This window comes from Schistocerca serialis, chromosome 2 (genome assembly GCF_023864345.2).
Source record: "Schistocerca serialis cubense isolate TAMUIC-IGC-003099 chromosome 2, iqSchSeri2.2, whole genome shotgun sequence".
NCBI lineage: Eukaryota > Metazoa > Arthropoda > Insecta > Orthoptera > Acrididae > Schistocerca > Schistocerca serialis.
In genome coordinates this window covers 373,383,473-373,401,611 of record NC_064639.1, presented here as the reverse complement: position 1 = coordinate 373,401,611, position 18,139 = coordinate 373,383,473, and the positions used below count along the sequence as shown (strand labels likewise).

The window sequence follows — 18,139 nt, the reverse complement described above, 5'->3', positions numbered from 1 at the left end:
AGAAGAGAAATTTGTTAACATCGAGTATAGATTTAAGTGTCAGGAAGTCGTTTCCGAAAGTAATTGTATGGAGTGTAGCCATGTATGGAAGTGAAACATGGACGATAAATAGTTTAGACAAGAAGAGAGTAGAAGCTTTCGAAATGTGGTGCTACAGAAGAATGCTGAAGATTAGATGGGTAGATCACATAACTAATGAGGAGGTGTTGAATAGGATTGGGGAGAAGAGAAGTTTGTGGCACAACTTGACTAGAAGAAGGGATCGGTTGGTAGGACATGTCCTGAGACATCGAGGGATCACCAATATAGTATTGGAGGGCAGCGTGGAGGGTAAAAATCGTAGAGGGAGACCAAGAGATGAATACACCAAGCAGATTCAGAAGGATGTAGGTTGCAGTAGTTACTGGGAGATGAAGAAGCTTGCACAGGATAGAGTAGCATGGAGAGCTGCATCAAACCAGTCTCAGGACTGAAGACCACAACAACAACATTCTGAAGCTCTTAAGAGGCCATTACAAACAGTAGGAAACTTTCTATAATAGTTTACACAAACTATTTTACTGAAGCCATTTATGACGATATCTCACATTTCACCGCTTTATCGAGTCTCGCTCAAGTGACGTACAATTGTAGTACACTGAGAACGGTAAGTATAATAAAATGTGAATATTTATATCGCGGCACTGAAACTTCATACACCTATTTCCTTTTCTATTCACTCGCGGAGTCAGTACCAATCTCATAAACAATAACAAAGTTTCTATGAATTGTTAAAAGTGGTTAAATTACTGGACAAGATTTCGCTGAAGACGAAAAACTAGCCATTTAGAGAAAAAAGATTTAGATACTTTAAATTTTGACTCCGAGACAGGAGTTGTTGATGCAGCTATTTACCTTTAGAAGATGCTCCTCTCTTCGGACCTAACAGCCTTCTGGGGTGTCGTCTGACTTTGATGCGTCTGCACTTTTGCTTAAGATCCTCGAAGGAAGCCTTAAATAAAATAATAAAAAACAACTTAAGGACATATTCGGGAATATACTATAAGCATACGATTTCCTTAGTCGTATCAATATTTATAGAAACATGAAAATTTGTACCATAATTCTCAATAAAATTAATTGTTTCATTAGCCGAGCATATTTCTTAAATTGTAGACATGCTAAATATCAATGAGTGTAATACATCTCTACATGAATATGCGAATTTTTCATCATTGATAAAGAATCGTCACTTATTGTGTTGTGTAACTGTTTGAGTCAGATTCAGTGAGATGTAGAGTGAGTCACATTACTGCTGCTGTAGAATGAGCAGATAATTTTATGATCAGCGTGCATCTTCAAGTTCAGCATACACTATTTTGCCTGCTTAACGTGACCTGCTTTCTAAGTGGCATCCTGGCACTCACCAATGACGCTAAAGCACAACAGAGTTCTGGCACCTGGTCTGGGGAAGGTACCCATCCCATCCGTATTAACTACTGTTGGCAAAGAGCACAGCAGAGGCTCAGTGTTAACTATCACGACGGCCAGCCAGTGTGACCGAGCGGTTCTAGGCGCTTCAGTGTGGAACTGAGCGACCGCTACGGTCGCAGGTTCAAATCCTGCCTCGGGCATGGATGTGTGTGATGTCCTTAGGTTAGTTAGGTTTAAGTGGTTCTAAGTTCTAGGGGATTGATGACCACAGATGTTAAATACCGTAGTGCTCAGTGCCTATCACTACGTGTCATTTCTACAATTATAAAGATAATGTGACGATGTCTCTGACCGAAGATCGTTAAGGAAATGACAGCAAGGGACAGGAAAGGACACCATTGTGTATGCCTTGAGGTCTCATTGAACATGCTGAAGAGGCTATTCCAGCAGCCAATGAGGGAACAGGATGCCACCAGCTGCAGATTGTGTGCAATCGTTGGAACGAATGATGTCAGTCGTCTGCGCTCCGAAGGCATTCTTGGGTCATTCTAGCGACTGGCAGAGAAGGCTGAGTACACCAGCCTTGCACGTGGACTTTTAACAATTTGCTGCATTGTCCTCAGAACTGACCGTGGCCCTTTGGTTCTAAGTCGAGTGGACGGATTGAACCAGAGACTTCGAAAATTCTGTGACAACCTAGGCTGCGACTTTCTGGACTTGCGCCATGGAGTTGAGAACTGTAGGGTCCCCTAAATAGGTCAAGTGCGCACTACACATTAGAGATTGCTTCTCAGGTAGCTGACGGTGCGTGGAGTGTACACAAGGTTTTTTTAGATTGGATGACTCTCAATCCACTCCAGATAACGATGACTGTAGGAAACCCTGAAGTATCAGTGAATATCGAAATAAATGCCTCCCACAGGCGAGAGTATTAAAATCCTAATCCTGCCGAAGTATTCGTAAGAAAGTGCCAGAGTTTGAAGCGCCCAGGAAAAGCAGTGAAGCTCACACAGTACTAGGTACAGAAAGCTGGTTGAAGTCTGAAATTGATAGCAGTTAGATTTTTGGGAAAAATTTAAGTGTATATTGAAAGGATAGGCAAATGGGAAATGGGGATGGTGTATTTGTCGCGGTAGACAAAAAACTCAAATCCACCGAGACAGAAACTGAAGCTGCGTGTGAGACTATTTGGACGAGACTCAGTATCAGGGTTGGGCACAAAATGATAACTGGATCCTTCTATCGCCCACCAGACTCATCTCGTGATGTAACCGAAAACTTCAGACAAAATCTCAGTTCATTTGTACATAAGGTCCTCAATCATACTGTAATCATCGGTGGAGACTTTAATCATCCAACAATTAATTGGGTAAATTACAGTTTTGCTAGGGGCGTGATAAGACATCCTGTGAAACTTTACTAAATGCCTTCTCTGAAAACTGCCTAGAACAGATAGTTAGGAACTCCACTCATTAGATAGAAACACGAGGGTTGACTGAAAAGTAATGCGTCCACCTTCGTAACTGTTCAACAGTTGGCAGCATTGGTACGTGGCAGGTACTGGTTTGTTCTGTAGCTTCTTCTCTACAGCACCAGTTGGCGGGAAGCCTTAGCATTGAATAGTTGTGTTGTTACAATGTAAAGCATGGAACCTTGCGCAGACGGTCGGTCAACGCGATTTAAGCAACGTGCACAGTCATTGAATTCTTGACAGCAGAAGGTGACAACCCAAAGGATGTTCGTCAGAGAATGAAAGCAGTTTATGGTGATCGTGTTGATGTGATTACTGTGCGTCGTTGGGCGAGTGATTTTAAAGATGTTGAGGCGGGAACATCTGACCTGCGTGACAAATAAAGAGTTGGACGTCCTGTGACAGCAACCACCGAGTTTCACAAGCAAAATGTTGACAGATTGATTCAGGACGATCGTCGTATCACTCAAAGAGAAATTCCTAGTACAATCGACATTTCACAAGAGCGTGTGGGACACATTATTGCTTTACTTGGCCATCGAAAGATATGTGCACGATGGGTACCCCGGATGCTGAATCCTGAAATGAAAGCGCACAGACTTGAAATTTGCCAGGAACTCCTCTCGCGTTACGAGAATGAAAGTGACGCCTTTCTCCATTCAATTGTGTCAGGGGACGGAACGTGGGTACACCGTTACGACCCGGAGACGAAACGTCAATGGAATATCGACACAAAGACTCGCCTCAGAAAAAGAAATTCAAGACGCAGCCCTCAGCTGCAAAAATCATGGCCACAGTGTTCTGGCCGCAGATGGTGTTATCCATGTTTATTTCCTTAGTCGTGGAACAACAATAAATTCAGAGCGTTACACCACAACGCTGCGAACTGTGAAACGACGGTTAACAAGGGTCCGAAAGGAAAAGGGAAATGTTTTCCTGCAGCATGACAATGCCAAACAACACACTTCAAATGGCACCACAGCAGAACTTCAGAGACTGAATCTCACCACCGTACGGCAAACTCCATACAGTCCAGATTTAGCACCGTCTAGTTTCCATCTGTTCCCGATAATGAAAAACGATCTGCGGGGACATAATTGTGCTTCTGCTGAAGACGTTGAGAGAACTGTGAGACTGAGGTTGCGGAAACAGTGTCGACTTCTTCCGTGACGGCTTCAGAAAACTTGTGCACGTTTGGCAGAAATGTATCCAACTGGCTGGTGATTATGTGGAAAAGTAAATATTGGTAATTAATGATAACATTCTAAGGATTATTTATGCGTTTAATTTATTAAAATATTCCCATACAAACCCAACTTACGAAGGTGGAGGCATTACTTTTCATTCAACCCTCATATATTGGATCTAATGGCAACAAACAGACCTGACCTCTTTGATGATGTCCACCCCGAAACTGATATTAGTGACCATAGCGCGGTCGTGGCAGTAATGATTACCAAAGTACAAAGAACAATTAAAACCAGCAGAAAGACATATATGTTCAGTAAACTAGATACAAAATCAGTAGTGCCATATCTCAATGAGGAACTTGAAACTTTCAGCACAGGTTAGGAGCATGTAGAGAAACTCTGGCTCAAGTTTAAAAGAATAGTTGACCACACACTGGATAGAATATGTATCCAGCAGAATAGTTAATAATGGGAGGGAACCTGGGCTATAGACAGAGAGATGCTGTAGAAACGCATTTGGCTGTCAAGAGACCAATGCGTGATACCTTCACTGACTGCTGTATCAGAATATTGCCAGATGTAAAGACTGTTAAAGGCACCAAATTTAATGTCCAATCCCTATCGAAAGAGACGGCGACTGAGGGTCTGATAAGACGAATGAAATAAGTGTTAGTGTCAGTGGTGTTGAGAAGCAGCTGAAACCATTAATCGAAAAAAGCTCCAGGCTTCGGCGTTATCCCTGTCAAATTCTATACTGAATTTTTGGCTCAGTTAGCCTCTCTTCTCGCTATAATCTATCGTAGATCCCTCAAACAAAAATCCGTGCCCAGTTCTTGGGAAAAGGCACCAGTCACACCCGTCTATAAGAAAGATAGTAGAAGTAATCCACAGAACTACCGTCCAACTTCCCTGATATCGATTTGTTGTAAAATCTTAGAACATATTCCGAGCTCAAACATAATGAGGTATCCTCAATGCCAACCAGTATGGTTTTCGAAAACATTGATCATGTGAACCCCAACTCGCACTTTTCTCATATGGCATACTGAAAGCTTTGGATCAAGGCAAACAAGTGTTTCCGATAGGCATTTGATTCAGCAGCGACCCTATACATATAGTCAAAAGTACGATCATATGGGGCAGCAAGTGAAATTTGAGACTGGACTGAGGACTTTTTGGTAGGGAGGACACAGCATGTTATCTTGGATGGAGAGTCATCGTCACATGTAGAAGCAACTTGGGACCCTTGCTGTTGATGTTGTATACTAATGAACTTGATATTAATAGTAAAATCAGGCTTTTTGTAGATGATGCAGTTATCTACAATGAAGTACTATCTGAGAGAAGCTGCATAAATATTCAGTCAGATTTGATAACATTTCAACATGGTGCAGAGACTGGTAACTTGCTCTAAATGCTCAGATATGTAAAATTGTGCATTTCAAAAAACGTAAAAATGTAGTATCCTATAACTATAATATCAGTGAGTCACTGTTGGAATCGGCCAACTCATACAAATACCTTGGTGTAACACTTTGTAGGGATATGAAATTGAATGATCACATAGGTTCAGTAGTGGGTAAAGCAGGCGGTAGACTTTGGTTTATTGATAGAATACTGGGCAAGTGCAATCAGTCTACTAAAGATATTGCTTACAAATCACCCTAGAATATTGCTCAAGTGTGTGGGACCCGTACAAGATAGGACAAACAGGGAATATTGAACACATACATGGTCATAGGTTTGTTTAATCCATGGGAGAAAATCACAAAAAAGGACTAAAGGAACTGAAATGACTGACTCTTGAAGACAGACGTAAATTATCCCGAGAAAGTCTGTTAACAAAGTTTCAAGAACCAGTGTTAAATTTTTACTCTAGGGATATACTACAAACCCCTTTGTATCGGTCACACAGGGATCGTGAGGATAAGATCAGAATTATTACTGCACGCAGAGAGGCATGCAAACAACCATTCTTCCCGTGCTTCGCACGTGAATGGAACGGGAAGAAACCCTAATAACTGGTACAATGGGACGTACCTTCTGCTATGCACCAGGCAGTGGTTTGCAGAGTATAGATGTAGATGTAGAAGACGGACGAGTATAATTAAAAAATAGAGTGGATGGGGGATCTGAAGATATAACTGGATGAATCCAGTAATAGCTATACAATAATGTATAATGTATGTAAATGATACAATGAAATACTCGGGACAAAAAAAGCAGTGTACGGCAAGAAATCTATTACCATCAATACAAAACTACAGCAGCACTACAAAACTGTCATCAGATCAGAATGCCTTTTTATTTCAGAATGGATTTCGTTAAATACAGAGAAACAGTTAGATGAAATAGAAAAGAAGGAAAGGAATAACAATGAGGAGCTTTTCTTTATAGCGGGTATTACAGAAATTAATTTACAAAAAAAAGAAGGTGACATTTTCCACCTCTGCCATATTAATTTTATTTATTGAACAAATAAAATTAATTTAGCAAAAGCGGAAAATACCACCTTCCTTTTAATCAGAAAAGTCTTGGGATGTAAATATATGACAGTGGAAAACGAAAATTAAGAAGTAATTAAGAAGTCTATGAAAAAATAGAACGAATACTAGAAACAGTGAGGAAGACAAGAGTCGTATTCTACGACCACCTAAAAAGACTAGATGAAAAATGTACAACAAATAGTAATTTTTTCTTTTTTGAAAGAAAGCCAAAAACATCAATGACGTGGATCAAAGAAATTACACTATGCCTACGGGAAATGGAAATAACGGAGGAAGAAATAAGAGAAAGCGAAAAGCTCAGTACAAAAGTAAAGAAGTTCAAGGGCTTCCAGGAGAGAGCAAAAAGACAGCTGCAATACGGACAGAAGAAAAAAAAACATACGGAAAGAATGAAGAAGTATTGTAAAAAAGGAGCAAAAAAGGGAGACAAATTATTCATATGGTCCCTAGCAGGCTACACCTATAAAAAAAGTACTGCTAGTGCGATCATAATAACTGCAATTTATGTAACCGATATCAACCAAGTGGTCGAAGATATTTCCATCAACAGCGGTATATGACCGGTAAGGGTTGAAAAAATGGTGGAGTACAGTTGCAAATTACAAGACTATACGCCATTAGTTTGTCTTAAACCCTTGTCTAGAACTTCACCCTAGTGTCTCATGGAGTGAGAGAACGTCAGCCTTTGCTGTTACCGAAAATGGCCAGGCTATGTTCTTGTACTGAGTGCGATCCTCTTCTTCCCTTTAACTTCCAAACTAACAACAGAAGCACCCAGACAAGACCACAATCCTACCTCCCGAACCGTCCGCCCGGAAGCGAAACGGTCCATCCTGCTCGAGGCACAAAATATCAAGGGCGTTATTGTTTCTTTTTCTTTTGTATTTCTCATCCGGAGGAAAGACAAATTCGGTCAATCTGGTATAGATTCTATTTCTGTTTTCCACTCCACTTTCAATTTCGTACGAGTATACTACGAAAGTCGTTAATTACCTCAAAGGCACAACACATTGCAATGTCGCAAGGCGCGCATTTTGCTTGGTCTGTCCATACACTAGAAAAGCAGGTCATCTGCCGGGATCTAAATACAACGAAATTCGGAGATGGGCACATTAAATTGTGATTGTTTTGTTAGTGGAGATAGTTTAGACATTTCCACATCATAGCGCTACAAGAATATTCCACTCTCCCAACCTGCTCTCTAGCATCTTAAGAATGTATCATCCTAAAACGCATCCTTTTAACAGTTATCGAGCTTTTCCTTTCTTCTAACCAACATCGTTTACCAACGATACCTTACATTCAACATAAAATTGACATCAAGCACCCAATCATTTTCTCTCTGATTGGCACACTGACACACACACTAACACATCCTTCCACCAACACAAATAAACAAGTACTTCATGATCTTCTAACGAAGCCAATCAGCTCCCACTACCAACCAAAGAATCCCCTGCTAACACAAGGCACCCTATCAAATATTAGAAATTGTTTTCTTCCCTCTCGAGTTTAAGAATCCTTTCTATTCCATTCTAATCTCATGCTGGGATCCATATCCAATCCATCGCGTCCCTTCCCTACCTGATCGTTCTTAACATTCACATATAATACTATTTCAATACACACTGTACTTTCCTTTGAAATTCTCCATAATCTCCCCCCCCCCCCTGAAACTCATTCATATAAAATCACTACTTTCGATGATTAACTATCACCGCAACTACGTATCATCAATTCATCCTGGTACAGTAAAAATTCACATAAATAGTTTAGTTGAAAATGTATTTTATACATTTAATATTATCTTATTTTTGTTTAAAATATTAATTTCTGCATTTTTATCGTATTGGAAAACTTGACCGTAAAGCAGCCGTTATTGTGCTGTTGACAGCAGATGAGGTAAAGATAAAAGAATAAAGGAGAAATCCACACTTGAGTCCATGTGAATATCTACTAGTGATTAGAGGACTGGATATAATGAAAGAAAACACCGCCTGGATCACTGTATTTATGAGTTCTCCCTACTTTAATAAAATCATTTTTTTCTCAGTTCCTCTGCTTCACCTACCTGCAAATGCCTGGATGTTTTAACAATAACAACGATGATTTGAAATTAAATAAATATTGTTGTTGCAATTGCAATTTTTATTTTGCATCAGTTAGTAGTTTGTTTTGTTTTTTTGAATATTCATTCAGTTTCCATGGATGCCTGTCGTCTGATGCTAGATCATGTTTTTAGGAAGATCGTGGGAACTCGTGAAAATCATTGTATCTGCGTAAGCTGTGCAATTTTTTCTTTTAAGCTGAATATAGGACAAATCATTTTCGCAAAAGAAGAAGACCTTCATCTTATACAAAAAAATTAACAACCTATACAGCAGAAAGTTTTATCCTAATTATCACAACTTCGTTAAAAACACCGTGTTATTGCAGTTGACACGAACCCGAAGTAGAAGGAAAGGATGTTGTACAAACCCAGGGGTACTAGAATTAAGCTAAAAGAGAAACACCCAAACAGTAACTACAAATATATTTAGCCCTAAGTTTCTACTATCGTGCATATACTAAACATGACACAGGTGTGGTGAAATATCTATGGGCAAAGAAAATGAGAAAGTATTTGTGTTTTACCAAAATAAACGGAACACAGTAGTTACCATGTTTCTGCAATCATGACTACCAGGAAGCACTTCAGTCAGAGGATGACTGGTGCCTCGATGTTTCGCAGCGCTGACATCGTGTCAAGTGACAATTACCCACGTCGATACATTTTCTGCTCGTTGCTGTCTGTGAAGAATGTTTATCATACTACATCATAACTTATACATGAAATTTGAAATATCCATGCTTGCTTGCTTTCTAATTGCCGTTGGGTTAGATGCACGCTCCATTTCAGGTACCTTCGTAGCATAATGTTTGGATTACAGGGCTTCAGAGCCTTTTTATGGCAACGTCCGGTACCATTTCATTGCCTCCCGTGACGTTTAACGTCCACCTGGCCCGCTGTAGGAAGATCTATAGGTTAACGTCGAATCTGGCCGTGGCTACTACGAAACAAATCTCTTCTGCTATGAAACAAATCTCTTATACTGGAAGCTCTTTGCTTTCTATATTTTGAGAAGTGATAGTATGGACCAAAACAAGGAAAAAAGTCCAGTGAACATGTGATCTAAAATGCATACGTTAAAGGTTACGAGCACTTGTTCATTAGAAAAGTTGTATTTCAAAGAAGCGAAGATAAACAAGCGCCTATAGCTCTTAAGGTACGCATTTTAGAGGCCATGTTAACTGGTGAGTTTTTTCTAGTTTTTGTCCATACTACCACTTCGAAAAATATGGAAAGCAAAGCACTTGCAGTAGAAGAGATTTGATTCACAGTATCGAAGATCAAGAACTGCTCATAGCCCTTAAGGTATCTGTTTTAGAGCCCGTGTTTCCTTTTTTGTTTCGAATCATCATTTCTGTCATATCCCTGATTATTGACCACCACTTCTGAAACACTCTGTATATCCACATATTGCAGCTAAGTACTACTCGTGAAAATTTCCTTCACACCGAGGATCCGAAACTACTATTTCCGGGTAGAACATATACACAGTAGCGCCCGCTAACTGCTCAGACCACTGCGTATCGTATAAAGCGGAATTTATTGGCATGACGAAAAGCTCTCCGGTCGAATACAGAGCACCATGCACAGAGATACGTAAGAGAGAGACTAAGCCGGCTGGAGTGGCCGTACGGTTCTAGGCGTTACAGTCTGGAGCCGAGCGACCGCTACGGTCGCAGGTTCGAATCCTGTCTCGGGCATGGATGTGTGTGATGTCCTTAGGTTAGTTAGGTTTAATTAGTTCTAAGTTCTAGGCGACTGATGACCTCAGAAGTTAAGTCGCATAGTGCTCAGAGCCATTTGAACCAAGAGAGACTAATTTTGATTGTTAAACAACACAAGTAGAAATGCTTCTTCCTCGATCAATTTGTGTGTCGCTATTACATAGAATCGAGTCAAGTGATTGAGTGGGAAGACAAAGGCCTCTCACTAGTGATGTCGGCAATGCAAATCCCCATCTGGCCGTTAGGATTTAAGGTTTCAATGGGCTTCTTTCAACTGTTCAAGGTAAATGCCTCGATAGTTCAAGTGAAAGAACTCGGCCGATTTCCTTCCAATCTAGTCTCCAAGTCGATCATTTGCTCTGTCTCTAATGATCTGGTTATTGACGAAATGTTCAACCATAATCTTCTTCAAGCTGTGCTCCACAACTTTGATAAAACATATTTTTCATGTATCATCATAAAACTGTTGCAGCTAGGTTCCACTATTTCCTCATCATCGAGCGGACTCTAAAGCTAAATTAACCCAGCCAACAAAGACCCAAACACGTCGAACAGAGGAAAGAAACTCATGCATTCACAATCTTTGTACAGTGGTAGCGGGATTGTCATGAACAATATACTAAAAATCCTGACCGACGGGGTGTGGGTGTGGGGCATTTAGTGCTCACTCTGTATGTTTCTCTTGAATAACTCAGAATCCGGGGCCTTTGGTTAAAATATTTCCCCGTAAAAAATTAAACTACATTAAATTTCCTGCGAAAGGGCTCCATTCATTTTTTTCTCTAGGACTAACAGTTTTCACGTTGTAGGGCATGGAAAAATCGCGTACTATTAAAAATGTTTTAATGGTAAAATTAACTTATATTGTTAAATAAAGTAGGTTAGAAACAAATATTAAATTTTTGTGCCATCTCTAAGTGCCGTGGAACCGCATGAAGAGGTAAATCGTGTCCTGGGCTGTAACAGGTTGGGAAGGGGGAGGGGAGGCGTGGAGGTTATTAGCGCTAAGAGAGGTACGTCGCCAGATAATGGTCATGCACTTCCCTCCTGCATAGGTCTGCAAAATGAGGGGCGAGCAGGCGATTCCCCACTCTCTCTACCCCATTTCATTACAAAAAGCCACTAAGGGTATTTCAGAAAGCTGTATCGACTCTTCCGCGTCTCTTCTTATGAATGGCAACACAGGAGACACTCATGGGAGGGGGTGTTTATTTTCCATACTATCTGTTAACGCTACATTGAATACTGATATGAGTTGCAAATTACACTGAAAGAAGGGAAACATGTGGACTGATTCCACGTAAATCTCTGCACACTGTTTTACACTACTAGAGAGGAAACTGATTCTTAGTCATCCTGTGCGGCAATTGTAACGTTCTTCCGGGAAAGGCGACTTCCTCCATCATGAACGCTGCTCGCTTTACGGTTTACAAACGGACAACAGACTATAAACCCAGCCCCCGAAACCAAGGCATTTCCTGTCCAGTTCTCTTATACAGGGTGGTCCATTGATAGTGACCGGGTCAAACGAAAGAACTACAAAGAACTAAACTTGTCTAGCTTGAAGGGGGAAACCAGATGGCGCAATGGTTGGCCCGCTAGATGCCGCTGCCATAGGTCAAACGGATATCAGCTGCTTTTTTTTCAAATAGGAACCCCCAATTTTTATTACATATTCGTGTAGTACGTAAAGACATATGAATGTTTTAGTTGGACCACTATTTTCGCTTTGTGATAGATGGCGCTGTAATAGTCACAAACATATGGCTCACAATTTTAGACGAACAGTTGGTAACAGGTAGGTTTTTTAAATTAAAATACAGAAATTAGGTACGTTTGAACATTTTATTTCGGTTATTCCATTGTGATATATGTACCTTTGTGAACTTATCATTTCTGAGAAAGCATGCTGTTACAGCGTGATTACCTGTAAATACCACATTCATGCAATAAATGCTCAAAATTATGTCCGTCAACCTCAATGCATTTGGCAATAAGTGTAACGACATTCCCCTCAACAGCGAGTAGTTCGCCTTCCGAAACGTTCCCACATGTATTGACAACGCGCTGACGCATGTTGTCAGGCGTTGTCGGTGGATCACGATAGAAAATATCCTTCAACTTTCCCCACAGAAAGAAATCCGGGACGTCAGATCCTGTGAACGTGCGGGCCACGGTATGGTGCTTCGACGAACAATCCACCTGTCATGAAATATGCTATTCAATACCGCTTCAACAACACGCGAGCTATGTGCCGGACATCCATCATGTTGGAAGTACATCGCCATTCTGTCGTGCAGTGAAACATCTTGTAGTAACATCGGTAGAACATCACGTAGGAAATCAGCATACACTGCACCATTTAGATTGCCATCGATAAAATGGGGGCCAATTATCCTTCCTCCCATAATACCGCACCATACATTAACCCGCCAAGGTCGCTGATGTTCCACTTGTCGCAGCCATCGTGGATTTTCCGTTGCCCAATAGTGCACATTATGCCGGTTTACGTTACCGCTGTTGGTGAATGACGCTTCGTCCCTAAATAGAACGCGTGCAAAAAATCTGTCATCGACCCGTAATTTCTCTTGTGCCCAGTGGCACAACTGTACACGACGTTCAAAGTCGTCGCCATGCAATTCCTGGTGCTTAGAAATATGGTACTGGTGCAATCGATGTTGATGTAGCATTATAAACACCAACGTTTTTGAGATTCCCGATTCTAGCGCAGTTTGTCTGCTACTGATGTACGGATTAGCCGCGACAGCAGCTAAAACACCTACTTGGGCATCATCATTTGTTGCAGGTCGTGGTTGACGTTTCACATGTGGCTGAACACTTCCTGTTTCCTTAAATAACGTAACTATCCAGCGAACGGTCCGGACACTTGGATGATGTCCAGGATACCGAACAGCATACATAGCACACGCCCGTTGTGCATTTTGATCACAACAGCTATACATGAATACGATATCGACCTTTTCCGCAATTGGTAAACGGTCCATTTTAACACGGGTAATGTATTACGAAGCAAATACCGTCCGCACTGGCGGAATGTTACGTGATACCACGTACTTACACGTTTGTCACTATTACAGCGCCATCTATCACAAAGCGAAAAAAGTGGTCCCACTAAAACATTCATATTTCTTTACGTACTACACGAATATGTAATAAAAATGGGGGTTCCTATTTAAAAAAACGAAGTTGATATCCATTTGACCTATGGCAGCGCCATCTAGCGGGCCAACCATTGCGCCATCTGGTTTCCCCCTTCAAGCTAGGCGAGTTCCGTTCTTTGTAGTTTTTTCGTTTGATGCTTATTTCGTGAGATATTTGGCCCGTCACTATCAATGGACCACCCTGTATATATAGATAAAATCCTCCACTGAGCCGGCCGCTGTGGCTGAGCGGTTCTAGGTGCCCTCAGTCTGAAACCGTGCGACCGCTACGGTCGCAGGTTCGAATCCTGGTTAGGTTAGTGTTTTTAACGTCCCGTCGACAACGAGGTCATTAGAGACGTAGCGCAAGCTCGGGTTAGGGATGGATGGGGAAGGAAATCGGCCGTGCCCTTTCAAAGGAACCATCCCGGCATTTGCCTGAAACGATTTAGGGAAATCACGGAAAACCTAAATCAGGCTGGCTGGAGACTGGATTGAACCGTCGTCCTCCCGAATGCGAGTCCAGTGTGCTAACCGCTGCGCCACCTCGCTCGGTTTCGAATCCTGCCTCGGGCATGGATGTGTGTGATGTCCTTAGGCTAATTAGGTTTAAGTAGTTATAAGTTCTAGCGGACTGATGACCTCAGATGTTAAGTTCCATAGTCCTCAGAGCCATTTCAACCATTTGAACTCCACTGAGCTCGTGTTTGTATAGTGGAGTTATTTTCGGTTTATTGAGTGCGTTCTTATTTAAAGTTGTTAAGTGAGCTTTCATGTAAAATACGTTGCTATAAAGAATGGCTGAGAAGTGCTTAATTTGTAAGTGTGATGTCAGCAACCTATGTAGTGTTGGTGGGAAAAGGATCGTATTAATAAATGTTCCATCTGGCTTTCTGTCTGTCGTTGACAGCAAATTGTAAAGTCATTGTAACCGTGCTGTATTCACATCGTGGTGAATTAATGAACCAGATAGTTATTGCACTTCTGTCATCATTAATTGTGTTGCTAGTAGACTGCATAAATCTCTTCCATTCAGGACTTTCTGACACTTGTAGAATGGGCTGCACTCAGTGGAACCTCTTACCTCACTCTCTCAGAATATCTTGCAAGGTATGTCTCAATATGTCTGATGAAACAGGGCGATTATGTTAAAAACTTAAACAATAATCTGCTGTAATACTTTTCTTGACTTGACGAGAATCCGCACGCAATTGTGCAATCACGTCATCAACACAGTTTTTCTGTGAACGTTTGGGCAGGCATTGTTGGTGATGTCTTGATTGGGCCCCATGTTCTTCCACCTACGCTCAATGGAGCACGTTATCATGATTTCATACGGGAGACTCTACCTGTGCTGCTAGAACATGTGCCTTTACAAGTACGACACAACATGTGGTTCATGTACGATGGAGCTCCTGAACATTTCAGTGTTCGTACGCTTCTCAACAACAGATTCGGTGACCGATGGATTGGTAGAGGCGGACCAATTCCATGGCCTCCACGCTCTCCTGACCTGAACCCTCTTGACTTTCATTTATGGGGGCATTTGAAAGCTCTTGTCTACGCAACCCCGGTACCAAATGTAGAGACTCTTCGTGCTCGTATTGTGGACGGCTGTGATACAATGCACCATTCTCCAGGGCTGCATCAGCGCATCAGGGATTGGCTCTGAGCACTATGGTACTTAACAGCTATGTTCATCAGTCCCCTAGAACTTAGAACTACTTAAACTTAACTAACCTAAGGACAGCACACAACACCCAGTCATCACGAGGCCATCAGGGATTCCATGCGACGGAGGGTGGATGCATGTATCCTCGCTAACGGAGGACATTTTGAACATTTCCTGTAACAAAGTGTTTGAAGTCGCGCTGGTACGTTCTGTTGCTGTGTGTTTCCATTCCATGATTAATGTGATTTGAAGAGAAGTAATAAAATGAGCTCTAACATGGAAAGTAAGCGTTTCCGGACACATATCCACATAACATATTTTCTTTCTTTGTGTATGAGGAGTGTTTCCTGAAAGTTTGGCCGTACCTTTCTGTAACACTCTGTATATACCAGTGTCGTTGGCGCTTCAGTGTCACTGACTATAGAAACAGACGTCAGCGGAGCTATTTTGGCTACTCACTTGAGAAAACTGGATTGGAAATCCTAAAGAGGTATAGCCCGTCTGTAAATTGTAAAGCGAGCAGTCTCATGGTAGGGAAGTTGCCTTTCCTGGAAGAATGCTACAACTTCCGTAGAGCATGATTACGAAGCAGTTTCCTTATATTAGTAAGCCAGATCAGTATTGTAAGTAGTGTCAACGAAATTGGTGGAAAATGAACACTTCCGAGCACGTGTGCACACTGCACACTGAATCGGTATTAATTCATAAGGCAAGATGTAACATGGTTCGTATGACCTTGTGAAAGACCCTGTAGTTGCTTTTTGTGATGTAGTGTGGTTGAGAGAGTGGAGAACCGCCTGCTTGCTCTTCAGTTTGCAGAGCTATCAAGGAGGGAAGTGCATGACCACAATCTGGCGACCTGCCTTCCCTAGCGCTTCTATCCTCTGTGCTGTCGGCACCTATCCGGTCGGCTGGTCATAGTCATCAGTCCTATACAGAATACATTGTGGAATTGCAGGGCATATCTATAGACTCTAAATTCAATTGTGTCTGTGGCGCAACGTATCGGGATGAAACGCTTCGTGATGCTGTTGTTCAGAATCTATCAGGTCAGAGATTGAGGGCCGAAATTCGGAAGCATCGCAACTCTAGTTTCAGTGAAGTGCTTAAAGTTATCGATGAACGCGAAGTTAAAGATTTAGCCGAGCAAGATTTCTGTCTGGCAGTTATCGCTTCCCTTGAGACAGACAACCCGCGCCCCAGCCACAGACCGGGCCGCAGCACTCACAAGTCAACAACGTGTAAACAAGGCCTGGCACACTGCATACAGCGTTTGCCGTGCCGTCGCAACGCTAATTACACTACCCCAGCTCCGCGCAAAGTGAAGTATTGTGTAAAATGTTATGTCACCAAAATCGGAAGAATTGCTCCTTCAGACAAGCTGAATGCAATTTTTGTCATTACATGAGACGTGCAAAACCGGACTGCCAGCGAAACACTAGAAAGCTCTCCTCTGTTTCACACGGGAATAAAGCTAAGCAGGTACAGATGGAAATCAACGTCATTTCATGTTCGGATTCTGCGCCGCCTCCTGCTTAACGACCAGACAAGCGAAACGGTGCAGAAAACGCACTCGAGCGCATTGAATGCAAATACCACACACTTCAAAAAGGCTCTCCCAATTCACGAAAGCGCTCTAGTGCGTGGGTGGAATCAGAGAACAGTTTTTCACAACACGAAACGGATAACCGTATTCAGAAAACACACCGCAGATTGTGGATTACACTGCAAATTGGTGGCCAGTCAGTGCCTTCTCCACTAGATACCAGAAGTTCTGCCACGTTGATTAACCTAGCTACGTATGAAACAAATTGGCCAACCACCTTTGCAAACATCAAGTCTGCTTCTCACCGCCTGCAACGGCGACAGCATTTCATTGCTTGGAACGTACCACTTACCTGCAAAATACAAAAACACAACCAAGGCAGTCCCTTCCACTGTATTCCGCTCAAGCACAAGCCCACATATTTTCGGTATGCATGCATTTGATTCCTTCGGATTAGATGTACGGGACAATGTGTATTCCATTGACACAAAACCTTCCCGTACCGCAATTCAGCAACTTTGTGACAAGTATTAACATTTATTCGAAGATACTCTAGGATGTGCAAAAGATTTTCACGCTCACATTACGCTGCAAGCTAAGGCGCAACCATAATTTTACCGTGCACATCCTGTGCCGCATGCATTATGCGACGACGTCGCTAGTACTAGGGTAATGGGGAACTCCGTGCAGTTTTGTTATCAAATTGATATGAAAATTAATTAAATTGATCAATTACCCCTGCCCACTCTCAACCCTACCTCCGGATGACGTTAAGTGTTGTTCTGAGCCGACACATGAGCCCCAGCCTCCTCCCCCCTCCCCACCCTACCACTAACCCAAACAATCCTATTCGTGGGAATTTCGAATTTTGGAAGGAATTTCGAATTTTGGAGGGAATTTCGAATTTTGTTGGGAATTTCTTTGTCCAAGGGCTGTGCTGACGTCGCACTCCACCCCCCCCCCCCCCAACCGGGAACTGGCGGGAAATTAAAAATGGCGGTACTCTTTGCGGGATTCGAAACCTGGTCCTTCTGGAAGGAAAGCCCAAGCGCATCCCGAACACATGGAAAATGCCTAAATGCGGGAGAGGAAGTTAGGTTAGTGTACTTTATTTATTTTGACTTGGAAACTAACGTAAAGATCGGCCCTAATTACATAACTATATCCAAAACGCTACACAAGGACTGCCTAGAATCGCAAAACAGCTCAAAAATCGGAGATGCCATACAACTGGAGTCTCAAAATGGTTCAAATGGCTCTGAGCACTATGGGACTTAACATCTGAGTTCATCAGTCCCCTAGTACTTAGAGCTACTTAAACCTAACTAACCTAAGGACATCACAC

General features: G+C 42.0%; 1 protein-coding gene across 1 annotated transcript in view; it reads right to left on the bottom strand.

Moving 5' to 3' along the window:
• The window catches only part of LOC126456003 (uncharacterized), a 122,886-nt gene that overhangs the window by 39,118 nt on the left and 65,629 nt on the right, over positions 1–18,139 (bottom strand). Inside the window, exon 3 of the mRNA XM_050091759.1 lies at positions 895–991. Coding sequence (XP_049947716.1) covers positions 895–991 — 97 coding nt within the window. The remainder of the gene's footprint in view (positions 1–894; positions 992–18,139) is intronic.